Consider the following 27,858-nt stretch of genomic DNA (forward strand, 5'->3'; position numbering starts at 1 on the left):
TTCCTTCACTTACGCCCGTGCTGGGCTGACTCTGTAGGACCATGTCACGGCTTACAATGTTAGAGCCATGGCTACGTCAGTGGCTCACTTACAGTCAGCCTCCATTGAGGAGATTTGCAAGGCTGCAACGTGGTCATCAGTCCACACATTCACATCTCACTATTGCCTTCAGCAGGATACCCGGCACGACAGTCGGTTTGGCAGTCGGTGCTGCAGAATCTGTTCGGGTTAGAATCCACTCCCCCCCCCCCCCCCCCCCCCCCCCCCCCCCCCCCCCCCACCCCCCCCCCCCCCCCCCCCCCCCCCCCCCAGACCCATTATTGTTCTGTTTCAGGCTGCACTCTCAGTTGGTTGTTTATGGTTTCAGGTCAATCTATGTTATGTCCTCACCGTTGCAAGGCCCAATTGACCAGTGTTCATTGTTTTGAGTGAGCCTGGTTGCTAGGGATACCCCACATATGAGAACAAGCAGCCTGCTTGTCCTCAGAGAAAGTGAAGATACTTACCTGTGGCAGGTATTCTCCGAGGACAGCAGGCTGATTGTTCTTACAAAACCACCCACCTCCCCTTTAGCGTTGTTGTTGTTTATTTGTATTTATGCTTTTTGATTAAACTGAGGAGGCACGCTCATGCGACGGGCGGGAAGTCATCTGCACATGCGCACTGCACGCATGCCAGAAGACTGGCAACACTTTTAAATTTTGCTGGTGAAAATTTGCCATTTCCTGGGCCGACGCGGACGTCGACCCACATGTGAGAACAATCAGCCTGCTGTCCTCGGAGAATACTTGCTACAGGTAAGTATCTTCGCTTTATTTGATTTGTTAACTTCTGTTAATTTGCTGATTGTTTATCTTTAATTGAACATTTCTTGATTGTGGAGGTTGTCTTGATTTGTTAACCGCTAGAAATCTTCGCTGGAAGTAGGCGGTATAAAAAACATCAGTAGAATAGAATAGTCTGATTATCTGCTGTTACAAGTTAGCAATTGTGATTTCTTAACATAGCTTCAGTCTACATCTTTATATAGACTAGAGATACTGCGTGGCCAGGAACTTCTGACAATGAGAAAAAACAAAAATGACTTCTGGGTCTGAAGTATTTCACAGACTTTGCTTACTCTGTTTCGGGGTTAGTGTTTCATATGTAAGAAAAATGGAATGGGGGGTGGGGGATAGGAGAGAGAACAATGTTTAGTCACAGCTATCTTGCGTTGTAATGATCATTCATATTTTTTTGCAAACTCCTCTGAAGGTTGTTATAAGGAAGTCTGGGTATAATTTTTAAGATGTGAACTTGTACCTTGACATATGTATTCTACTGATCCGGTTTGTTTGGCAATTAACCAAAAAAGAAATCTAGTTAGTGAGACTGTTGAACGTCTTCTAGTGCAGACTGAGAAGTGTTATAAAATGTTCATGATCATTTCTATGTGAACTTGGATATTGGAGGGAAACACTGGGGGGCCATTTTACTAAGCTGCTGTAGGGCCTATGCACATTCAGCATGCGCCAAAACGAGAATACTGTCTGGCTAGCCTGCCTCCCCTGGAGGTAATTTTGGATTTGGCGCGCGCTCATTCCAGTGGTAGAAATTATTTTTTATTTTCTACTGTGCGCAACATTTCCAGCGGTAATCGGCAGTTGTCGTGCAGTGAACGGTTACCGCACTTGTAGCGCATGAGCCCTTACTGCTAGATAAGTGGGTGGCGGTAAGGGCTCGGGCCGTAAATAGGCACACACTAGTTTTAATAACACGCCCATTTCCTGGCCCCATAAAAAAATGCCCTTTTTCCCAGATGCGATATAAAATGGCCTTGCATGCGCCAAATGCAAGTGGAGGAGTGGCCTAGTGGTTAGGGTGGTGGACCTTGGTCCTGAGGAACAGAGTTCGATTCCCGGCACAGGCAACTCCTCGTGACTCTGGGCAAGTCACTTAACCCTCCATTGCCCGCCGCATTGAGCCTGCCATGAGTGGGAAAGCGCGGGGTACAAATGTAACAACAACAACAAAAAATGCACGCGCCCATACTACTGCAGGCCACTCTTTACCACAGTAAAAGGACCCCTGGATGAGGAATAATTTTCAGAAAAGAAGGATGCATTGAAATAGTTTTACTGTGTGGGCTTATGAATTCTTTAGTTTCATGTTATGTTGTATAAAATATATTATAGATCATATAAGTTGTGACATGGTTGGATTGAGTCATACTGTGTACAAAAGCACTCCACTCCTGAACCGCCCAGCCTGCTTTCAGTTTAGCAGTCTGTGGTGATATTCAGTGGCACTAAATGGGTAAGTGCCACTGAATATCAGTGGATAGCTCTGCACAGGTGAGTAAGTGGCGAGAAGACTCTCCTGGCCATTTATATCACTTTCAATATTACAGAATAAGAGCACAGATTGTATAAATATTCATGAGAGAGATTTGCATGCATTGCCTCCATGGCACGCAGATCTCTCTCATGAATATTCATTGTGGATATCCTGAAAACCAGACCAAGGTTTGGGAACCACTGGTGTAAATGCTTCCATATATCTGTGATAATGTGAATTTTCTCTTTTTCTCTATATAGAATAATGAAGTCTTCACTGCACATGGAAGAAGATGATTTTGTGCCTGAGCTTCAGAGAAGCATTCATCCTCGTGAGAGGCCCGACTGGGAAGAGACTATCAGTGCCATGGTATGCCCACAGCATGACTTGTATATAGGTTTTGGCGGCTTTGTAACCAGCATTTAATATTTACCTGACTTCTGCATTCTTTTTCTCTCCGTTAGTGAAAAGATCATTGAAAGTTGGCAGTTTGATTGTCTTGAGGCCTTTGTGCCAGAAAGTAAAGGCAAATGTTTGAATATTTTACTGTTGGAGTTCAGTAAAATAGCTCAGGGGTAAGCATAGGTGCAGAGATCAAGTGTCTGTTGGTTATTTAGATATTTCATCCTGTTGCACTGTGGTAAGGTAATGTCACTGGAGTAATGAAACATGGACCAGGCAATATCTGTGCTTTTGCTGGTTTATGGTGGAGCTGAGACATGGATATGAGCAGTGGGCATAGATCAAGCTGGCTCTTATTCTTGGTACTGGAAAGCCTTACAGTTATGATGGCAATAGGGACAGTCCAGCCACTAGACAGAGTAGGTGTCTGCTAGGGCAGCAGCATTTGGAGGATTTTCAGGAAAACAGTATCTTCTCTCCTCTCTCCTTCCCTACCCTCCCCCCCGCGCCACAGAGGCCAACTGAATTCAGGTTGGGTTTCAGCCAAAAATACCAGTGCATTTTCAGCTGAAACTGAAACTCTCTCTCCCTGCCTCGTGATCACTCCCCTTCCTGGGCCTACCTTTTCCTTGGTAGTAAAAGGACCCCTTAGTACATACAGTGTGTAGGACTGAGGGAGAAAGGAATGACGTCTGTATGGTTTCAGGGCTATTCCATCTTCGTTGAGTGTTCCTTGTATAACATTGAATAAAATACTTACCCTTGCTCCTCTATGTTTTATTAGCATTCTCTGTCAGTGTATGAGTAATTTTTGTGGCTCCCTATGGATGGTTTGATTATACATTTTATTTATGTTTAATGTATTATTGGAACTATAGCCCAGTTGCTTTTTTTTTTTTTTGCATTTTAATCTGCCTAGAGCCAATTTATGGTTAAACAGAATATAAATGCCCAGATTAGATGATCAGGGACATCATGATGTAACCACAATCCTTTACTTGTGTTTTCCATGTCTGAGGCCACTCTGTGTGTGTGTGTGTGTGTATTTAAAAAAAAATCTATTTTAATTGTTGCAAATTTCAACATTATAATGTGAAAATGGTGTAAAGATAGACAGGTGGATGCATTTTCTGTGTAGAATAATACTAAGCAGCATGCACTGTATCATGCCTGGTTGAAAACTGTCTTTGACAAGCAGACATTATCAATCCTTCACAGACTGGGCAGGTACTTCCTTTCCATATGGCATGAAGATGTTATGCTCATACAATGCAATACCTTTCAGTCATGTTTTTATTGGCCCGAAGAAAGGAAACATTCAGCCCAAAAATAAAAAGTAACAGCACTGTGCAATGAGAGTGGAGACCACCATGACTAGAGCCTGAAACTTGTTCTGTTCCTGTATGAGGAGAAATCTTACAGGCAGTCACGCTCCGTACCTGGCAGCTGAAATGGACCCTGAGCAGTGAGGACAGAAAATCTGGCCAGACTGGGTGGATTTATCATGTTGCTATTCTGGCCAGTTTAGCCAAGAACTAGCATAAGCATAACTACTGTCTAATTTTTGTGGCACTGTTTTAACAATAAACTACCCAAACTGTGTGAAAAAAAGAGGAAAACCTCTATCTGCTCAGTGTCAGTGGAGAAAAGTGCCAAACAGACATAGGGCAGGAGGTGAGAAAAGAATTTGCAAATGGAAAGGAGGCCCTGGAAACAGAGTTAAGAGCACAGACAGAGGAAAATCAGAACCAAAGATTGGGAACAAATGATTGTAATAATAAAATCACCAGACCACAAAGGTAGGAAAAATGATTTTATTTTCAGTTTAGTGATTGAATTATGCAGGTGTTGAGATTTTACATCTGTTGGCTTTATTTTGCATGGTACAGGAAGACATGCATTTCTTTCTGTTTTTCTGGTGTTGCACTACATACAGAGTCCGGTATCTCTGCTTTCAGTTTTGTCTGCATGTTTTTTGCAGTTCTCTATTTTATATCAGGTGAGAGTCATGTTCTGCATACTGAAGTGAAGGATTCTGCTGGCATGTGGTGTCTGTATAGGAATCTGTAACAGCCTATTTTGTTCCACTTTCCCAATAGCAGGTATATTGGTACTTGAATGTATTTCAGTAGCATAATTAAAGTAACTACTTCTGAAGGCTACAAGTATGGATCGGGATGGAGGAGACTACTTGTGGGGATGGAATGGATTTTAGATGGGACAAGCAGGTATGGGTTAGATACCAGTGCTGTGCCTTGACAATTTTTGCACCTTGTAAGTGTGCCGCAAGATGAAAAAGGTCGAACATCACTGCTCTAACCACTAGGCTACTCCTCCATTCCTTTTTTCCTCTCATTTACTTTTTGTACAAGTAGTAAATTGAATATAAAAGTGAGTAATACCAGGAAGGAGAACAGTAATGGCTTTGATGTAAAATAAATATTATCTTCAGTGAGCCCTAACAGGGACCAGCTTATTTCACCACAGCAAGGTTCGTTGTCTGATCTTCTAATTCATTGGAAGCTGGGACTGCATGTTCATTTTCATATATTTTTTCTTATAACTGCTGAATTGTTCTATGTTCTTCCAGCCTGTAGAAATCTTCAATCTGTTTTACTGTTCTAATTTCAACCCACCCTCCTATTGAAAAAAAAAAAAAAAAACACCACCACAAGGTTCTCCTTATTGTTGGCTGGTAGATAAACATCCTGTAATTAGTTTGTGTTTCAGATTCTCACTTTGCTGGAGCCTGTGGATCTGGAAGTCAAACTTAATCCTCCGCATCTTGAGAAGGGGTGTGTCCTTTGTGCAAGAATTCATATTTTCTCCTGTGCCAGATTCTCTTTATTGTTCCTAAAATGTGTAGCCTAAGGCACTGGCTGGGCCAGGACAGACACTATTGATAGGGTTATATCAGAAAAATGACTGGAATGTAGGTTTCATGGTGTTAGTTTGCTGGTATACACCATGTTATTGAGCGGTCCTTATGCCGTGGAGGATTCAATTTACACCAGTCCACTGAAGGCTTATAAACATGCTACACTCTCTTCCTCTGTCAGATGGCATCTTCCAATTAGACTTGTTTGATTGCCTCTCTGTGAGTCATTTATTACATAGGTCCCAACATTTCAAACTGGTTGGGGGCGCTAAACACAGTACAGATTACCCCTCCCTGGTGTAAATGAAGGAGCTTCTCTATATTGGGTGTGCTGAGCACCTACTGCACCTCCAGATCTGACTCATGGTTTAGCACATAAAGGAGTCCTTTTACTATGCTGCGCTAAAAGTGGCTTCCGCTATCCTCAGCGTGAGTCTTTCCCATGCGCTGAGGCCACTTTTAGCGTGGCGGTAAAATGGCTCCATTATTTCCATTAATGGCCATGCGCTAACTTCCCTATTGGCGAGTGAGCCCTTACTGGCACATATTTTCTAAGCAGTATGGGCTCACGCGCTAATTCTACACTAATCAGTTAAAGCGCGGCGATGTAGCGACGCTAACCGTTCAGCCAGAACATGCCTACTCTCTGCCCCAAATGCACCCCCAGGCCAATAAATAAATTCAGTTTTTTAGCTCGTGAGTGCCTAGTGGTTAGGGTGGTGGACTTTGGTCCTGAGGAACTGAGTCGATTCCAACTTCAGGCACAGGCAGCTCCTTGTGACTCTGGGCAAGTCACTTTAACCCTCCATTGCCCCATGTAAGACGCATTGAGCCTGCCATGAGTGGGAAAGCGCGGGGTACAAATAAAAATAAATTAAATTAAATTATGTGCCAATCACAAAACTACCGTGGCATGCTTGAGTGCACTCAACCAAAGAGTAGGGCAGGGATGGCACTTCCTGAGTGGAGGAGTGGCCTAGTGGTTAGTGTGGAGGACTTTGGTCCTGAGGAACTGAGTTCGATTGCCACTTCAGGCACAGGCAGCTCCTTGTGACTGGGCAAGTCACTTAACCCTCCATTGCCCCATGTAAGCCGCATTGAGCCTGCCATGAGTGGGAAAGTGGGGGGGGGGGGGGGGGGGGGTAAAAATGTAACAAAAAAAAAAAAAAAGACCACAAGGAAGACTCAGGAGATACTAGTCAATGTTCCTTTGCCTCTCATGGGTGTCCCCTTTACTTCATGCTTGAGCGCATTCGTTAGTGTTTACTGCAGCTTAGTAAAAAGGCCCCAAAGCCTATTATCATGGTTTGCCCTCATCTCTATCTTCACTTCCTGTTCCCTATGTACTGGGCTGTGCTGTACACTCATCCAATACCAAACTTTTGGTTGTGCCATCAAGCACTGTGCTATGTTTAGGCTTCCCACTCTCTGGTCTTTTGCTGCTCTGCTCCCACAACCCACCCATTCCACACCCATGGCCATGCCCCCTTTCGGTTGTGCACATTAGAATTTACATGCACCACATTGTAGAATACGCCTAGAAAGTTGTGCCTGTAAATTCTAATTAAAGCCAGTTAGTGCTGCTAATTGGTTGTTAAGTACCAATTATCGGCTCTGATAGGCTTGTTAGTCAGTTAAGTTGTGCGTGTAATTTGGCCATGTGGCGCAATTAGCGTGCACAAGTTAAGGCTCCCTTTATAGAATTTGGAGGTAAATGTTGAGCATATGGTTAACATGGGAACCCTTACTGGCAGTAAGTGTTCTCGTGGTTTATTTAATGCCCGAACGCTAATGCTGACATTCGCATAGCCATTAATGAAACAAGTTGAAAAAAAGTCCTTTCTACCAGCTGCACTAGAAATGGGTTTTGTAGATGGGTAGGGCCTTTATAAGAAATGTACTAAGCCCATTTCTTTCACAGCTTAGTGAAAGGACCCTAATGTTTTCTAATGCACACTTAGCACATGGGAAAACGCTTACCACAAAATGTGATAATTTTGCCTTTCCTATGCACTAAGTATGTATTAATGAATTTTTTCAAAACTGTTTTCAAAAGGGCATGTCATGGGTGGGAATGAGCACATCTGTGTTAACTAGCCTAGTGCATTTCGATTAGCGCATGCTAACTGGTCAACACAGAACATAGGAACGCTTTGCGCCTCTTAAATAGGAATCGGTGAATGCTTCCATGTTAATTTTTTTCAGGTGTTGCGTGCTAATGGACAAATTAGTGCAGGACCTGCAAAAATAAAAAAAGAAAAAGCCCTATTTTACTGCCACATTAAAAATGGGCTTAGGACATGGGAAAATTTCACATAAAAATGTGGTAAGCTAATTTTTAAAACACATTTTAGTAAAAGGGTTCAGGGGCTCTTTTACTAAGCCGTATAGGCACCTACTGACAATTTTCATTTTGCCGCACGTCCATTTTCGGCCAAAAAAAAACAACAACATTTTTTGTAGATGCGCTAAAAAATAATTCTGCACGCACCCAAAACACTACTGCAGGCCATTTTTCAGTGTACTTTACTAAAAAGACCCTTCAGTTCTGTTGAAATTTTTGCCCTTAGTTTTTTTTTTTTCAAGCTTGTCACTACTTGTCCCCACTGAAGGGATGAAGGCACAGATTTCTTAGTTATCAAACCTTAATCCATAAAACATGTCTTAAAAAACTTACAAGGCATGTTAGATACTCGTGTATACCTGAAAGGTAAAGCTTGTGTGGACCCGCAGCGGTTACAACATAAATCTCATACAGAAGAAGAAAAAAAGCTACATTACATTTGGAAAACAGTTAAGAATAAATGCACTGCTTGCCAAAACCTTACTTCAAAACTGGATGAGATAAAACAGTTCTAAAGATGAGGTCACAGAAAGCCATGTCACTTCGCCTCTTTTCTTGCCTGCCCAAAAATATCTTTGAAGTTTCTGTTTGCTCTTGCTTTCTAGATTTTGTATCAGATTAACCCTTCTTTATTTGTTACCATTTCTAAACTGCATCTTTAGTTGTGGAAGGAGTTAGTAGATTGTGCTTTGTGATCTCATTTCAGTATTGCCTAGCTTTGGAAGACAGGAGTTGGGTTTACTGTAGAGCTCCCAAATTGGAACTCTCCTGGATTCTTCTAGGGCAGAAATGATGCCTCCAGTACTTACAGACAGGATAAAATGGATTAACTTGGAAAGTAATAAATGGTGATTCTGCCCAGTAGGACCACGTGACCATTTAAAGTAATGGTGTCTCTTCTGATACAGAATTGTGTGTAAACAGTTAGCACCCCTAGTTAAATTGCATGATTCAGTTGTACCCCTAAGGGAACAGAAGCTGACATAACCTCTATATGCTACAAAGTTAAAGACCTATTTCTGCAAAGTTTAATGCATAAGTACTATTTACTTGTAGGTTTTATAGATTCAAAATAATAAAAAATTGAATACAACATGTGCAAATGTATGGACTCCATTGCAGTTGATGTATTGACTATCTTTTTTTTTTTTAATTTATTATTTATTCATTTAAACAATTTTTACAAGAAACCATCTTGTTTAGGAAAGAGTCAATTAACAAATAATTTTTAAACAGGAAAAAGAAAAAATAAGAAAGAGCAAATAAATCTTTACACTTTCAACAATATATGACACTCAAGTCCATAATTGGAGATCCATGAATTTAAATTTAGAGAGAACTATAACTCAGGGACTAATACAAGGAAATTCTTCTCTACTAGGAAACTATACATTATCTTTAATGCTTCTCCATCTTAGCTGAGGTGATTAGCGAAGTCAAATGTCCAGGTTCAGTAAACACATACTTTTTTCCCCCCAGCCTGATTATGCACTTGCAGGGGTATCTTAAAAAAAAGGTACCCCCCCAAGTGCAGAACTCCAGGTTTGAGGAGCAAAAATTGTTTCCTCCGTCGTCTCGTCTCCTTGGAGACGTCAGGAAATAACATTACTTTAAAACCCAAAAAGGGTTTATCCTTATTACGGAAAAACAAACGGAAAATCCAATTCTTGTCAGGCATCAATGCGACAGTTGCCACCAGGGTGGCAGCTGTCGCCAATTCAGAATCAGAGGTCTCAAGCAAAAGAGAGACATCAATAGGTTTTTCAAATTCTGGATTCGTGTTTTTTTCTGGGATATAATAAACTTGTGAAAAAGGTGGAAAATCTTTTTCCAAAATATTCAAGGCTTCAAGGAAATAACGTTTCAACATCTCAATTGGAAGAACATTTTGTAACCTAGGAAAGTTAACGAATCTCAAATTATGATTCTTAGTATAATTATCAAAAACCTCCATTTTTTGCCTGAGATTTGTTAAGTCCTTTATCATCATAGTTTGTTGCGTTTCCAAGTTCATAACTTTTTGATCATTTTCTCCATTTTTTCATTTAAAGCTTTAATCTCTTCCTCTTGTTTTTGTAAGCCACTTTCAATGTTATTCACCTTAGGTAAAACTTCATTAAATTGTTTAAGAAAAAATTGTCCCAGGTTAGACATCAAATCCCACAGGGAATCTAAAGTCACATCTTTTGGTTTGGTCACTAATTCAGTAGGAAAATCAAACCTTGCTGAAGACTTTACATTCGTCTCGCTTGATCCCTCAGCTTCTCTCAACCCATTGCTCGGCGTCGATATGGGCAAACTGCCCTCCATTCCGTCCTCCGATGAAAGCAAAACTTCACCCCGAAGTTCTTCCGGGTCTCCTGCTCCTTCCGAGGGAGACCCCGTCGGGTCAAGGAGGAATGAACTCGCGCCGAGCGGTTGAGGCGGTGGAGTGCGTGCAGCGGGGCTCAATGTTGTTTCAAGTCCGGGGGAAGCCAAAATCTCTCGTTCGCTGGCGTTCCCTACCGGAGGCATTCCGCCGTCAGGTACAGCTGCTCTTAGTCTCATGTAGCGGTCAATTGGACCCGATATGGGGGGTAGAAGCGGGGAAGTTCTGCCCGTTACCCTCCCTCTTCGTTTAGGCATCTCCGGGAATGAGGTTCAGAGCGTCCTAGCAGAGCAACGCCATCTTGGATCTCCGTATTGACTATCTTTTTTAAGTCATTAACAAAGTCTCAAAAGTTGATCAACCTCCTCTATATGCTACAAAGTTAAAGACATCTTTCTGCAAATGTTAATGCATAAGTACTATTTACTTGTGGGTTTTACAGATTCAAAATAATAAAAAAGTGAATACAGCATGCGCAAATCTGTGGTCTCCATTTCAGTGGATACATTGACTATCTTTTTAGTCATTAACAAAGTCTTAAAAGTTGATCAATTCTGTAAGCTGGGTCTGATCACTAATTGCATGAAAATGAGGGTCTCCCACATTCTTTCCTAATAATGATCAGCGGGCAAAGCGCTAAACAAGGGCACTGCTCCTGCTTCAAAGCTTACGTCAGGTTGGAGGAACGGGGGAGACCCACTGAAGAGGTTTGAAGGGTCCAGGATTTTCTCCAGGACCTGTCAAACCTAAGCCCAATCCCTCCCCCCCTAAACACAAGGTCTGGAGGTCCAGTGGACCTCCAGGCCCCCCTGCTCCTCAAACACTAAAGAATCCTTGCGGTCCAGTGGGTCTGCTAGCTCCCCCCCCCCAATATTGAAAAAAAACAGCCTGGTGGTTCAGTGGGACCGCTAGCACTCCGTCCCTCCCAGCACCCCCACCCCCATGGCCTACCTCATTGTGTGTAATTGGAGGAGGGAGGGACTAGCACTTATTCTGGGGCATGTGTGAATGTGGCACCTTGCTGGCCACACTGACTTTGTTTAGTGGTAATGACTGCCAAGCAGGTGCATCCCTCACCTCTTCCCCCCTCCAGTTGTGCCACCCTAGGTGGATGCCTAGTCCATATGGAGGCCATGTTTTTTTCTGTGTAATGAGCTTTTCTGGTTTATAGAGCTTTAGATGAATTGTGCTTTGCTGTAGCAAAATGAGACCCTAATGAAAAGCCTAAATCAAATCTGGGAACACAGCCCAAGCCTGAGGCTAAGGAGGATAAGCTTAGATGTAAAATAAGGTAGTGTTGTCTCTCTGCTCTAGATTGTACAAAACATCAATACAAAGGTGCAAGCATGGTATATTATGCACAAAACTACCAGTGGTTTGAAGAGAAGTTCTAAACTCAAAAAGTAGGACTAAAAAAGGAAAATGTGTTGGGAGATATTTAAACAAAACAAAATTTCAGTCATCTCCCAGAATAACTGATTTACTTGTTCATGTTGGCTGTTATTTATGGCATGAACACAGGGTGGTTTTTATGATTGCCTTGAGGCTTTCACTTAAGCATCTTGTTTTAATGAGCTTTTCAAACCCTAGCATTCTCACAGTTAATTCACATATAATAATCTATCCTCTAGGTAGCACTTACTTTCCTTTATAGAAATTAAGTAGCTGGAACAAACTATTCTCTTTGTTAGGTCTGAAGATGACAATTCAAGGTTTGTCCTCCCCCCTTTAGTATGGAGGCAGGTGAGATGAACCACTGTAACCAGATGGAAAGTATGAGAACTTGGATTCATAAAGACAAGTGACCGTCTTCTGTAGGCTTTGCATAATCTGTAAAACGAGAACTGATTGCAGAAGGCTTGGAATCATCTGAAGTTGTATTTCTGATGTTTCTTATAGATCTACTATATATTCAAATTGATGTATGGTAGAAAACTGCTGTTTACTATTTCTAGTGATTCAATTTCTTTCAGTCCTTGTCTGTCCCACTCTGCACTGAGAGAGGTGGAGCTTTGTTCATCTGTCATTTTTATTACATCTTTTCTTCCCTTTTAGCGGAAAAGCACAAACATAACATGCAGCTCCCATGGTTTCAAAAGCCCTTGAAAGCTTGTTTCAGCAGACATTTATTTATTTAGTTGATTTACAAGTTAGCCCACACCTTTTTTAAAGTGGTAGCTCAAGGTGAGTTAAATTCAGATACAGTAGAAGATGTTCCAGTCCTTCTACTCCAGCCTGCTAACCAATCAGCCTGCCTACTAGCCAATCACCTGTTCCTGCCCGCCTGCCTGCTAACCAGTCGATCAGCCTGCCTGCTGGCCAATCTGCCTGCCACTTGTCAGCCCTTCAACTTGCCTGCTTGTCTGCCCATCAACAACCTGCCACTTTCCCAGCCCTTCACCCTCCTGACTGGCTACTCACCTTGAAACCTGCCTGCCTCCAAGTCCATCTTCCTGCCAACCCCATCACTCTCCTGCCCGACCTGCTCACTCAACCTGCCTGTCTCCCAGCCCAGCTACCTGCCCCCATAAACACCTCAGTTTCTACTTATGGCCCCCTTTCACATTCTATTCCTCGCCCTACCCCTCTCTAATCTTTTCCCCCTCCCACCGCTGTATACCACACGAACTCACTGCCCATCCATGTCCTCTCCTGTCCTGCTCACTACTGCAGTACGCTACCTACCCCTATCCCCCACCACCTCACCATCCCTACTGTCCTCCTTCCTAGCTCTCAACCTCCAACACCTCCTTCCTGCCATGAACCCTTCCCCATTCCTCCTAAGCGCATCCCGTCTTCGTCGCCCTACCTCCCCCAACCTTCTCCGCTCTCTCTTGCTCCTTCTCCTGCTATCCGCGGGAGACATCAATCCCAACCCAGGTCCCCCACACCTGTCCTCGTCCTCATCTCATCTATGCAAACGTTTCCGCGATATCTCAATCTCATCTCCATTCCCCTCGTCCCCCTTCCTCCCTCCCCTTCTCGTGTGCTCTGTGGAATGCCCGCTCAATCTGCAACAAACTTACCTTCACCCATGATCTCTTCATCTCCCATTCCCTTCAACCTGCTCGCCCTAACCAAAACCTGGCTCACCCCTGATGACTCTGCCTCAGTTGCGGCCTATGCCACGGAGGCTATCTTTTCTCCCATTCGCCCGCCCAGTTGGCCGCGGTGGCGGCGTTGGTCTACTACTTTCGCCCTCCTGCAGTTTCAACCCCTCCTCCTACCACAGTCTCACTGCTTCTCATCCTTTGAAGTTCACTCCATCTGTCTATTCTACCCACTGCCACTCAGAGTTGCAGTCATTTACCCGCCCCCCTGATAAGTCCCTCCCTTCCTTCCTTACCGACTTTGATGCCTGGCTTTCCGTTTTTCTTGAGCCATCATCCCCATCCCTCATTCTTGGTGACTTCAACATACACACTGATAACCCATCCGACTCATACGCTTCTCAATTCCTCACTCTAACCTCCTCCTTCAACCTCCAAGTGAGCTCCACCACACCCACTCACAAATCTGGTCACTATCTTGATCTCGTCCTCTCTTCTACCTGCTCACCCTCCAATTTCTGCGCCTCAGCTCTTCCTCTCTCTGACCATCACCTGATCACATTCACACTTCATCACCCTCCCCCTCAGTCCCGCCCAACACTAACCACTACCTCCAGGAATCTCCAGGCTGTTGACCTCCCCACCTTATCCTCTAGTATCTCTGACCTCCTCCCGCCCATGCTCCCTGTCCCTGGAGGGTTTACAGTCGAAGGGGCCCATTTACTAAAGAGTGTTAAGCCCTTAGCATGGTGTTAGCCCTAAGCGACTTGCCAAAGATCACAAGGAGCGGCAGTGAAATTTGAGCTTGGCTTCCCTGGTTGTCAGCCCCATGGTGTAACCACTAGGCTGCTACTCATTAATGTTGCCATCTTGAGTTTAAGTTGGATCAGTTTGATTTGGGCAATAAATAGAACATTCTGATATGGCAGCGCATTCACTTAGGGGCCCTTCTGCTAAAGTGCACTGAAATCTGGGCTAAACACATGTGTTCTAACGTGGGACTGCCCCATGTGTTAAGCCCAGATTTAACATGACACATTTATAGAGCATTTTACGTTGTTTTTTTTAAATTTCAGTTAGTGTGTGCTACCTGTAAAAAGTTAACATGGGGGCTCTTACTGCCCTGAATATATGTAAACCGCTTTGAATGTAGTTGCAAAAACCTCAGAAAGGCGGTATATCAAGTCCCATTTCCCTTTCCCTCCTATTTAGGAGGTGCTAAGTGCTATCATTAATTGTATGTCAGTCAGTTAGAACACGTTAATCATAACACTCTAGCTGGTTAACACTTCCACACCCATTCTTTGCCCATGGCACACCCCCTCTCAAAAATATTTTTGAAAAAATAGCTAACGCGTCTCTTCCCATGCTAAGCACACGTTAGGACTTAACGCCACCAGAAGGGTCCCTTAATTTTTAATGTATAAATTAATGGCTTTATTTTATTGTTTTATTTAATGTAATGTATGTTTTATTTTTTTATCTAGATTGTGTGTTATGTTATTTTATTTAAAACTAAGGGCCCTGTTTATTAACCTGCGCTAGAGGCGTGTTAGCTTTTTTAGCACGCGCTAACCATGTAGATGCCCATAATATTCCTATGGACGTCTACATGTTTAGTGCATGGTAATTTTTAGCACGCGCTAAAAACGCTAGCGAACCTTAGTAAAACACGCTTAGGGCCCTGTTTATTGGAATTTACCTAGATTATAAGAGAGAGCGGGATCTAAATTTTTCTTGATAAATTTTAATTTAGGATTGGACCTTCTCTGGTTCTTGTTGCAGCTGCAGCCTCAAAGTTCTTTCATGTGGTTGATTTGGGGGCATGGCCAGTTTCCAGTGGTGCATTAGTAATTGTTCAACCTTAGATCCCTCTTACCAACAGTGGCAATCAGCAGCTACTTAAATGTTTAGAAGACTTGGGGAGTCCAATATTCAGCCAGCAGTGGTGAGCGTTTTACTCATCGCTGACGGAGTTATTCCTGGATATTCAAATCTGGGACCTAACACATAGCCGCTTAAGTTAAATATTCAACGCTTACGCAGCCATGGGCTACACAAAAAAATAGGTCAGGTCCCATTTATGCGCCAAACCAGAATGTCCCTAGCATAGCCAACTTTAAGTTAAGCGTTAACCGCAAATTTCAGTAGCTTTTAGCCAGTTAATTGCCACAGAAAATTAGTGGCTAGCTTCAACCAAGTAATTTAACCGGTCAGTGGCTGGCTAAATTGCTTGAATATTGTCCCAGGGTGTCTAATGTTTTTCCTTCTCTCCTTGTACGATTCCAAGTAACATAAATATAAAGCTTGCTACATCCTTAAATAGCCACTAATATCAGCTATCAAATATTTAAGGCAGATCCCGCTGCAGGGAGGAGACACTGCTATCCTGGAGGAAAGACTTTTCATTGGCCAATAGGGACTTCCTGCCCCTGAGCCTGCAAAATTGACCTCTGCCACAGTTTGCTGCTCTTCCTGTTTGCTGACTGTCTAGTTTTGGTGCAGTCTACCCATGTCACCTCCCTCCAGGTGTCAGTTAGGGGATACTTAAAAGCTGACCCTACTTTGGGGATGGGCGAATCTTAAGGGGAGGGGTCATTTCTTTGGGATTGATCTGGAGACTGGGTTTCTCAGTATGTTGTTTAGGAACATTAGGTAGTTTTAGGGTCTTACAAAGAAATGAATATGGACTGCTTTATTTATACATTATTTCTTATTGTAGCTGGATTCATAGGCGCTGACTCCATGGGTGCTGTGGGTGCTTGAGCACCCCCAATATTTCACCCACAGGAAGTTTGTTCCCTCCCTCCCTCCTCCCTTCGAGTTCCAAGCCCCCTCCCTCTGAATTTTAAAAGTCATCTTGACTTACCTCGTCGGGGTTACGGCGGCAGCAGCGGTAAAAAGTGTGCAGGCTCGGTGCTTAGTTCAGTTTTCCCTTCTCTCTCTCTCTCTCAGCTCTGGTCCCACCCTTGCAGAAACAGGAAATGAGGGCGGGACCAGAGCTGAGAGAGCGAGAAGGGAAAACAACTAAGTGCCGAGCCTGCACGCTTTTTACAGCTGCTGCCGCAGTAACCCAGACGAGGTAAGTCAAGATGACTTAAAATTCGGAGGGAGGGGGCCTGGAACTCGAAGGGAGGGAGGGAGGTAGGGATGGACGACGACCCTGGAACTGGGGGGGAGGGAGGGAAAGGAAAAAGAGAGGGGGGCCTGGAACTGGGAGGGAGGGGGAGGGGGACGAGGGAGGGGGGACAGGGGAGGGGGAGAGGATGGGGGGACGGGGAGGGGGAATGCACCACCTGTAAAAAAAAAAAAAAAAAAATCAGCACCCCCAATCATTTTGAAAAGTTGGCTTCTATGGCTGGATTGGTAAATTTTCCATTTTTATGAGAGTGGGCTTAGTCCAAGTTCTGCTCCAGATTATTAATGTGTTTGTATTTATTACAGGTAAACTCTGTGCATTTCTTGTATTCTTTTTAATTTTTTTGTCGTAAACCATTTAGTCCTGCACTTTTGTGCAAAGAAGACAGTCTATAAGAAGTATAAATTGAAGCTCAACATGCACTACTGAGATGTGAGCTACTGTCATGTGAAGGAGGTGAGCTAGATAGGGATGGCCAACTGTGATCCTGAAGAGCCACAGACAAGTTTGTCTTTCAGGGTAGCAAACATTAGACAAATTAGCTTCTTACACATTATATATAGGTACTTTCTCTGTCCCTAGTTGGCTTACAATCTAAGTTTTGTACCTACAGTTTGCAGTAAGCCTTTTCCCTGCATTAAATGCATGTTAGCGCTTAACACGGTTTAGTAAAAGGGCCCCATAGTTGTTGGGATTTCTAGCAGTCTGGCTTGTACTCTTTTCCCAACAAGCAATGTATTATCTCAAGCACATTCTTTATGGATATCCTAAAAACTAAGAACATAAGATGTGCAATGCTAGGTCAGACCATTGAGTTGTACATGTTCTGTCTGACAGCAGCCAAGCTGGGCTACTAAGAGTTATCCAGTAGATCCAAAAGATTCGATACATCCCTTGGTGCTCCCTTCTAGGGATAGGTGGTGGCTTTTCCAAAACTAACTAGCTTATAATTGTATACAAAATTTGCCTTTAGGAACTTGTTTAGACCCTCTTTTGACTACACTTTTATATCCTTTGTGGATTGGAAATGACCATCCTTAATCTAGAGTGATGATCTACATATATTTTGAGCCACATTAACCCCTAGATTCTACATATGGCACTGAAAGAAGCATGCCAAAATCTGTCCGTGATCCTGAGATGTGCACGCATCTCAACTGCTTAATGAACCAGTTAACACCAATAATTAAATGCTAGCAATTATTGGCATGAATTGGCCTCAATTGGGAGTTGTGTGCACATCTTGCTGTGCTCTTTTCTATAAAATTGCGCACACAAAAATAATGATGCATAATCCAAAAGGGGGTGTGGCCATGGGTGGGTTAGGAGCATTCTCCCACGATGCGTGCAGTGTTATTGAATCTGGGGCATCTGCGCCTAACTTGCATGCCAGGATTTGCACCAGATTTCAGTTGACGTAAGTCCTCGCAACCAAAGTTTAGTGCAGGAATTGGCTTTAAGCACTGTTCTAGAAATGGCATGCATGTCGGAATGGCATTTATAGAATAGCGTTCTGAAACAGTTTTCTTCAGTGCCATTTTCTGAATCTAGTCCTAATTGTGCATGTATACAGGGGCCAATATTCAGGAGCCAGGAGAGCAGGAAAGTTAACTGAGTATCTTTGTCCAGTTAACATTACCTGCTTATCCAGTTAACTTTAGGGAAACCTCTGTTGGTGACCAGTGTTGTTCAGGTAAAAGCTTCTCTTAGCAATCAGAATTGCTGGTTAACTTTAGCCAGACAGTGCTGAATATTTAATGAGTCCAATTTAAAAATCAAACCGAAAAACACAAAAAAAGAACCTGTGTCATTGGCATGCCTCCTTCTCTGCCTCTTTGAACTGTCAGTGGGTGAGGATATTCAGAAGCAAACACTTCTCTGGGTAACACCCAAAATGTCACCAAAGCAGATCTTTTGAGCTCCTGTCCCCTCAGTTTTGTTGTAAAATATTCCAGTTTTAAGTTTCAATTTAGTTGGCCTATGACTGATTTATTGAAACACAGACCCATCTGCATGTTTGACCAATTTTTCATGAGAGAGTTAGCTTACATCTGTGTTATATAAATGATAGTCCATGTGTTGAATGGTTGACCTAGAAAGGTGGGGGCATTAGATATAGGGGTTTGAATTTTGTTCTCCGTCTCTTCAACATTTATCTTTACTCTTACACATACCCCCATCTTCTCTCAATCCCTCTCCTTTGCATCAAATCGTCTAGTGTGTATAGTGTATATGCAGCTGTCAAGGCAGTGATATCTGATATTTCATAAATGCTATATATCGTTTTTTAGGTTGTCTTGTGTAGTACATGGAATTCTGACCATTAAGTGGCACTGTAGGTTCTGAATTTTGTTCTGGTTGCTATGGTAAGAATTTATCATAGTATTGAACAGCTTGATGGTGAGACACGTACCAGAAGAGTACATGTCTATTGCTTAAATTAAGACAAAAGTGTACTGAACATGCTGCCTACAAACAGAGCTATTGTTGCCCATTGCTTTCTAAATCAAAAGTCCATAGACCATTATTAAATTGGACTTGAGGAAAATCCACTATTTCTGGGATAAGCAGTATAAAATGTTTTTTTACTTTTTGGGGATCTTGCCAGGTATTTGTGACCTGGATTGTCCGCTGTTGGAAACAGGATGCTGGGCTTGATGGACCTTTGGTCTGTCCCAATATGGCAATGCTTATGTAATTGAAAATTGAGCACCTGCAACTGAAAGCTGTTAGAGGGACACTCTTCTCCAGATAGGGTCAGTACCTGGTGTCTAGACATTAGCATCTGGAATATTCCCCACTTCAGTTATTAAAAAAAATCAACCTGGGGGTTAGGGTGTCCTCTGGGTCAGGCAGATTTTAGAGTAGACTCTTCCATACTCCGTAATTGTTGACGGTGGCTTATTTGCAAAATGCTGTATCTGTGAAAAACATTCATATCCTATCTGGATGAACCATGCTAAAATGCAGTTTCTTATTGTTTGATACCAATGTCACCCAGCATGCATAGAACCCTCGTTCAACTCTGGAAACGGCCCTCTGGGGCAGTTCTTTCACACTACAGAATTGGCTGGGCAAGATGAAGCAGAGCCAACTGGACTGCTTGAATTTTGAGGCCGAACAACAGTGATGTTCCTGTCATACTTTGTTCGGAATCTTGTTTGATCCTGTGAGTTCAGCAGTGACCATTCATACATTCAGTTCATTATTAACATGCACTGTCTTGGGTCTTTTGTTTTGCCTCATGCTGCTTTCTTCCGTTTCCTCTACATGTCCAACCCTAAACCATTGCTATGTCAATGTTTTTTAGAATAAGAGAAAAACAAATGTGAGGGCAGATAAGGACCTGAGGGAATACATTAGCATTTATTTTAGAGAGGCAGTAATCTACCCTAGAAATGCGGTCCTCTAACGCCTTGGTTAGTCAGAAAGTTTTGCACAGCTGTGGTGTTTCTTTTTCAGTTTCTTGGAACTGTGGATCACTCTAGATGAAGCCTTTGTGTTTGGCTATGTCTACATGTGTAGAGGTCTGTTTGTAAAAACACTTGTCAATGGTTCTGTAAACATAGCACTTCCTCCATTGACAAGGTTTAACCAGAGTTTAAATGCTTACACTTTTGGTAACCTCTATAGAGTAGAAATTCTGGTAAAATTTATTTTATAAACAAAATGTCTATGTGATAGATTCTTCTTGAAAGAACATCTTTATAAAGCCCTTCTCTCTTTGGAAAGAAATCCTATTGCAGCCTTTTCTGTGTCTAGTGGCATCAGACGAAAAAAAAACCATACAAATCTGATGTTTTTAGGTTGGTGCTTACACTGCTAGTGAGTAGAAGTTGGAGTCTTATGGAATATATATTCTTTTGTAAAGCTCCATGTAGTTACATAATTCACTACACTGAAAAGATCAGAAATGCTCTAATTGCTTAAGTCAGTGTTAACCAGGATCTTCTGGTGCCTTAGGTTTGGGTAATGCTTTTAATATACCGCCTTTCTGTGGTACAACCAAAGCAGTTTACACATTATATATAGGTACTTTCTCTGTCCCTAGTTGGCTTACAATCTGTGGGGCCCTTTTACTAAGCCTCGTGAGCGTTTACGTGCACCCAATGTGCGCCAAAATGGAGTTATCGCCCGACTACCGCATGACTCTTGCGGTAATTTCAGTTTTGGCGTGCGTCTGGTACGTGTGTCTGAAAAATATTTGTTATTTTTGGATGCACGTAACGGACACGCGCAGATCATTACCACCCAGATTCTTTACCGCTAGGTCAATGGCTGGCGGTAAGGTCTCAGATCCAAAATGGACGCGCGGCAATTTTGATTTTGCAGCACTTCCGTTTTCGGCAAAAAAAAAGGGCCTTTTTCACAGGCGCATTGAAAAATGGTTTGGCGCGCAACCAAAACCTGCTCCTACACTACTGCAAGCCATTTTCAGCGCACCTTATAAAAGGACCCCAAGTTTTGTACCTGCATTTTGCAGTAGGCCTTTTTCCTGCATTAAATGCATGTTAGCGCTTAACGTGGTTTAGTAAAAGGGCCACATAGTTGCTGTGTAGGGATTTGTAGCAGTCTGGCTTGTACCCGGCAGCTGTGTGGTGCGATGCCTCGCGTCTGCGCTGCTGTAAGAGAAGAAAATCCCCTCATTAAGAGAAGAAAATCGCCTGATCCGGCCCTTCCCTCACTCTGTCCCGCCCTCGAGGAAATAGGACGTTACATCAGAGGGCGGGACAGAGTGAGGGAAGGGCTGACGAGGTGATTTTCTTTTTTCCACAGCAGTGCGAGGCGCCGGGTGGACGGAGCTGGTAGACAGGTGGGGACTGGGTCGGGGGGGGGGTGCCGTGTTACGCCCGGGGGGGGGGTGCGCAGCAGCGAGCCGCCCCGGGTGGCAGTGAACCACAGAACGCCACTGGTGCAGGGGGCATGGTTCATGGTGAGGTGGGTCCCCCAGTAGTCACCCTATCACTTAAGAATGGCCCTGCATGTGAGTATGGCACTGTATCAGTGATACCTTTTCTGTACAGGCAAATTTTCAAACCACACAGATTTCTGAACAGATTGCATTCAGACCAAAGATTAGGTAGATGTGCACCTGCTTTGTGGTAATGGTTTTCGAGATGATTTCTTTCAAAATGATTCACATTTGCTTGCAGATCTCATTATGGCTTTCCAGTGAGATGACTGACAAAATAAAAGCTAAAGGGTTCATATTCACAAAATGCAAAGCATCTGAAAATGAAGCACAGAGAAAGGAATATCAAGTACAGCTGAGAAAAGCAAAAAGAGAAATCAGGAAGGCAAAAAGAAAAAAATGGCCAAAGTTGTAAAATGAGGTGACAAGATGAAATTCTAAAACTGAGGGGTCCTTTTACAATCATTAGCGCACGCTAAACACTAGAGCTGCCACAGAAATATATGGGCGACTCTAACATTTAGCGTGCGCTTATTTTTAGCGTGCACAAAAAATGCTAACAAGCCTTTGTAAAAGGACCCCTGAATGATGCTGAAGACAGATATATGGAGAATAACGAGGGAAAATTAGAAATGGTAAATACTTCTGTTTGGTGTTCTCTGAAGAAAGACCTGGAGAGACACCATGGCTAACTAGCAAAAGTACATATCAATCAATAAACTTGTATCTTGGCATAATATATCCCATTAGTTTTCCTCATTCCCCCAGGTGTCTGAGATACCTATTGGACTAGATTCTTTCAATGGTGCCTAAAAATCGGTGCTTAAAGTTAGGCATGGTTTATACAATAGTGCTTAGTGGTAGAACCATGTGTATATTTAGGTGCAACCTTTCACACCAGTAGAAACCTGGTGTAAATCCCCACACGTAAATTAGATGCGTATCCCCCTAATTCTATAACAATGTGCATAAATTTTAGGATCTGCACACTAGAATGTATGGGCAACTTTTTATAGAGTACACCTATAAAGATGCACATGTAAATTCTAATTATTGGCAATTATTGACGATTGTCCAGTTGTCGGTGCTGATTGGCTTGTTATCCAGTTAAGTTGCACTCACAAATTAGACGCATGTCCAGATTTTAGCGTGCAATGCAAAGCGCCATATATAGAATCTGGGAGATTATCAGGCTCATTTTCAAAAGAGAAGGACGTCCATCTTTCGACATATATCGGAACATGGACGTCCATCTCCCAGAGACGTCCAAATCGGTATAATCGAAACCCGATTTTGTACGTCTCCAACTGAAGTCCGTCGCAAAGACGTCCAAATTTCAAGAGGGCATGTCAGAGGCATAGTGAAGGCGGGACTTGGGCGTGCCTAACACTTGGGTGTCTTTGACACATAATCGAAAAAAACAAGGATGTCCATGACGAACACTTGGACGTTTTCACCCGGACGTGTTTTTTTTTTTTTTTACGAATAAGGCACAAAAAGGTGCCCAACATGACCAGATGACCACCGGAGGGAATCGGGGATGACCTCCCGTTACTCCCCAAGTGGTCACAAACCCCCTCCCACCCTAAAAAAAAAACATCTTTAAAAAATATTTCGTGCCAGCCTCAGATGTTACACTCAGGTCCATGACAGCACATGAAGGTCCCAGGAGCAGTTTTAGTGGGTACTGCAGTGCACTTCAGACAGGCGGACCAAGGCCCATATCCCCCCTACTTGTTGAGGAAACAGCGAGCTCTCCAGAACCCACCACAAACCCACTGTACCCACAACTAGGTGCCCCCCTTCACCCGTAAGAGCTATGGTAGTGGTGTACAGTTGTGGGTAATGGGTTTTGGGGGGCTCAGCACACAAGGGAGCTATGTTCCTGGGAACATTTTATGAAGTCCACTGCAGTGCCCCCTAGGGTGCCCGGCTGGTGTCCTGGCAGGTCAGGGGGACCAGTGCACTAGGAATGATGGCTCCTCTCACGTCCAAATGACTTGCATTTGGACATTTTTGACTTGAATGTCTTTGGTTTGGAAAATCGCCGAAAATCAAAGACATCCAAATTTAAGGGCGTCCTTGGATTTGGACGTCTTTGACGGTATTTTTGAAATGAAAGATGGACATCTATCTTTTTTCGAAAATACGGTTTTCCCTGCCCCTGGATTTGGACGTTTTACAAAGATGTCCAAATCACAACTTAGACTTTTTTTTTTTGAAAATGCCCCTCTATGTGTATATCATCCTGAAGTGCTATATATATTCAAAGCCTGCAGTCTTATTTTATACACTTCTGGCATTTGCATACACACTTTTCCAGATGTGTTTATATCCACTATTATTTGTAGGCACAACCTACTTATTAGCAGTTGAGACAGGTAGCTTGGAGTTGCTCATATTATTATTATTATTCTATACTGGCTCCATGATACAAAAACACTCTAGGCAGTTTACATATTAAATACAATAACATATTTGTGTGCTCCCTATTTAAATTATTATCTGAAATTACTGCCTTTACCACATTTCCTTATTTGTAATCTTCTGTCTGACTTCTTTTGCAGGTATCCTTTGAAGTTACCTCCTTATGAAATATACATTTCTTAGCAATGTTCTGCTTTCTTCTGTTTTCTAGTTTAAAAGCTGCTCTATCTCCTTTTCAATTGTTAGTACCCCTCCCTCCTTCCCAAATGTTACTTATAAGTACATATTTATATAAGTATTGTCATACTGGGACAGACCAAAGGTCCGTCAAGCCCAGCATCCTGTTTCTAACAGTGGTCAATCCAGGTCACAAATATCTGGCAAGGTCCCAAAAAAAGTACAAAACATTTTACTACTAATGCTTATCATTTCTAAAGCGCTACTAGATATACACAGTACTGTACACTTGAACATGAAGAGACAGTCCCTGCTCGACAGAGCTTACAATCTAATTAGGACAGACAAACAGGACAAACAAGAGATAAGGGAATATTAAAGTGAGGATGATAAAATAAGGATTCTGAACAAGTGAATAAGGGTTAGGAGTTAAAAGCAGCATCAAAAAGGTGGGCATTTAGCTTAGATTTGAAGACGGCCAAAGATGGAGCTTGATGTACCGGCTCAGGAAGTCTATTCCAGGCATATGGTGCAGCAAGATAAAAGGAACGGAGTCTGGAGTTAGCAGTGGAGGAGAAGGGTGCAGATAAGAGCGATCTACCCAGTGAACGGAGTTCCCGGGGAGGAATGTAGGGAGAGATGAGGGTGGAGAGGTACTGAAGAGCTGCAGAGTGAATGCACTTATAGGTCAATAAGAGGAGTTTGAACTGTATACGGAAATGGATAGAAAGCCAGTGAAGTGACTTGAGGAGAGGGCTAATATGAGCATAACGACACCGGCAGAATATTAGTCGTGCAGCAGAATTTTGAACAGATTGAAGAGGAGAGAGATGGCTAAGTGGGAGACCTGTGAGAAGCAAGTTGCAATAGTCTAAGCAAGAGGTGATAAGAGTGTGGATAAGGGTTCTGGTAGTGTGCTCAGAAAGGAAAGGGTGAATTTTGCTGATATTATAGAGAAAGAAATGACAGGTTTTAGCAGTCTGTTGAATATGTGTAGAGAAGGAGAAGGAGGAGTCGAAGATGACCCCAAGGTTACGAACTAATGAGACAGGGAGGGTGAGAGTGTTATCCACAGAAATGGAGAATGGGGGAGGAGGAGAGGTTGATTTAGGGGAAAAGATGAGAAGCTCAGTCTTGGTCATGTTTAGTTTCAGATGGCGCTGAAACATCCAGGCAACAATGTCAGACAGGCAGGCTGATACTTTGGCCTGGATTTTGGTTGAGATTTCTGGTGTGGAGAGGTAGATCTGGGAGTCATCAGCATAAAAATGATACTGAAAACCATGGGATGAGATCAGAGTACCAAGGGAAGAAGTATAGATAGAGATAAGAAGAGGTCCTAGGACAGATCCCTGAGGTACACCAACTGACAGTGGGATAGAAGTAGAGGAGGATCCACTAGAGTATACACTAAAGGTACGCTGGGAGAGATAAGAAGAAAACCACGAAAGAACAGAGCCCTGAAATCCAAGTGAGGACAGCGTATCAAGGAGTAGGCTGTGATCAACAGTGTCAAAAGCAGCAGATAGATCGAGAAGGATGAGGATTGAATAGGGACCACATGGGCTTGTAGTTAGGTTTTTGTAAGAACAATCTACAAACTTGTTGGGAGATAGATCGAGAAGGATGAGGATAGAATAGAGACCACATGGGCTTGTATTCAGGTTTTTGTACAGCCTTGTTGGGAGATAAAAGATTTGTTAGAAAATCAGGAAACAACCCCCCCCCCCCCCATTGTAGACTTTAGCAAGCGCAGTTTTAGTTGAATGAAGGGGGCGAAAGCCAGATTGAAGTGGATCAAGAATAGCTTGAGATGAAAGAAAGTCAAGGCAACGATGGTGAACAGCACGTTCAAGTATCTTGGATAGGAAAAGGAGGAGGGAGGTGGCGCGATAGTTGGAAGGACAGGTAGGAGGGTCCAGTGAAGGTTTTTTAAGGAGTGGTGTGACTACGGCATGTTTGAAGGCATCAAGAACAGTCGCAATGGACAGTGAAAGATTGAGGATATGACAGGTAAAAGGGATGACAGTAGGAGAGATAGTGTTAAGTAGATGGGTGGAAATAGGATCAGAGGGAACAGGTAGTTAGTTTCAAGGAAGAAATAAGATGTGTAGTTTCCTCATCAGTGATTTCAGAAGGAGACATCGACCACACCGCAAGCTACACAAAGCTGAACCTCCCTCCCGACCCGCACTAAGAAAAAAAAAAGGGGGGGGGGGGGAAGACACAGCCTTCGGGCGTCTCAGCAGGGGACGGCGACCATAACGCAAGCTGCACGAATCTGACGGACAAACATTCCTAACAGCAGGTACACTTAAGGGAGAGAGGGAGAGGGCAGGAACTTGAGGGGGGGGAGGGAGAGGGGGGGCCTGGAACTTGAGGGGGGGAGGGAGAGGGGGGGCCTGGAACTTGAAGGGGAGGCAAAGACACATGGAGAGGGGGGAGAAAACAAAATGGGAGGGAAGGGGAGAGGACAATTGTTGCACATAGATGGATGGAGGGCATGGGAAAAAAAGAGCACAATCGCTAGATTAAAAAAAGGAAAAGGAACTGAAAAAACAAACACGGGGGGTGGTGTGGGGGGACACGACCCTGAACACACACACACACACACACACACACACACAGTCTTTCACTCTTTGTGTGTCACTGTGAACACACTCTCAAACACACACACACACACTCTGTCTATCACACACACACACACACGCTCTCTCTCACACGCAGGGAGGGAGGGGGCAGGAACTTGAGGGGGGGAGGGAGAGGGGAGAGAGAACAGAATGGGAGGGAAGGGGAGAGAACAAATGTTGCACATCGCATCCACTGTCACTCTCTCTCTGTCACACACACACTCGCACATTCACTCTCTCTCAAACGTACACACTCTGAGGAAAACCTTGCTAGCGCCCGTGTCATTTCCATCAGAAATGGGTGCGCTACAGCGATGTGGGTAAGCAAAAGTGAAAGATGATGCATGTCACTGTACAGCTATGCAACCATGCTTGGAAGGAATGGACCTGGGAGGGAGGGGGGATGAGGACCCTGGGAGGGAGGGAGGGGGGTGAGGACCCAAGGAGGGAGGAGGGGTGAGGACCCAGGGAGGGAGGGAGGATGAGGACCCTGGAACTGGAAGGGAGGGGAGGCCCTGGCACACACTCTCATTCTCACACACACACTCTCGCACCCAGTCTCAATCTCTGTCACACACACTCACACATTCACTCTATCTCTATCACACACTTTCTGTAAAACACACACACTCTGAAGAAAACCTTGCTAGCGCCCGTTTCCTTTCAAACAGAAACGGGCCTTTTTTACTAGTATTTCATAACTTGCAACTCAAAAGAGGCATAGCTGTGGAAGGAGCATGGGCGTATTGGGGGAAGGGGTTGTTCCCAGAAGTTAGGCGCGATGTTAAGAATACTATAACTTGCATGCCCAACTGCTGTAAATTGGGCACCAGTATTTACACTAGGATTTTGCAGGTGTAAATGCTGTCACCCAAAGTTAGGCGTAAAATTTGTGCTAATCTAGTATTCTATAAAGGACACTCAGCACGAAGTGCTCTTTATGGAATGCTAAATTAGCGTGGATATTTCTGGCGCCTATCTTTGAGCACCATTTACTTAATCTAGCCCTTACAGTCTAGTAGGTAACTGAGGTAGTGAGAGAGAGTGATTTGTTGCAGTGTATAAATAGTGACAGTGGCAGAATAAACACTGTTTAGAATGAATGGTTCCATGGAAACTTAGCGGAGATTGGGTGGCGACTCCAGTAATTGGGAAACAAAACGGGAGCTGGGCAGACTTCTACGGTCTATGTCCTGATCATGACTGAATAGATAG

General features: G+C 43.5%; 1 protein-coding gene across 2 annotated transcripts in view; it reads left to right on the forward strand.

Annotated features, from left to right (window-relative positions):
* Positions 1 to 27,858, forward strand: part of ARHGAP32 (Rho GTPase activating protein 32) — a 385,189-nt gene that overhangs the window by 57,747 nt on the left and 299,584 nt on the right. For both annotated transcript variants that reach the window (XM_030221202.1, XM_030221203.1), the window contains exon 2: positions 2,577 to 2,685. In XM_030221202.1, coding sequence (XP_030077062.1) covers positions 2,577 to 2,685 — 109 coding nt within the window. The remainder of the gene's footprint in view (positions 1 to 2,576; positions 2,686 to 27,858) is intronic.

This window comes from Microcaecilia unicolor, chromosome 12, assembly GCF_901765095.1.
Source record: "Microcaecilia unicolor chromosome 12, aMicUni1.1, whole genome shotgun sequence".
NCBI lineage: Eukaryota > Metazoa > Chordata > Amphibia > Gymnophiona > Siphonopidae > Microcaecilia > Microcaecilia unicolor.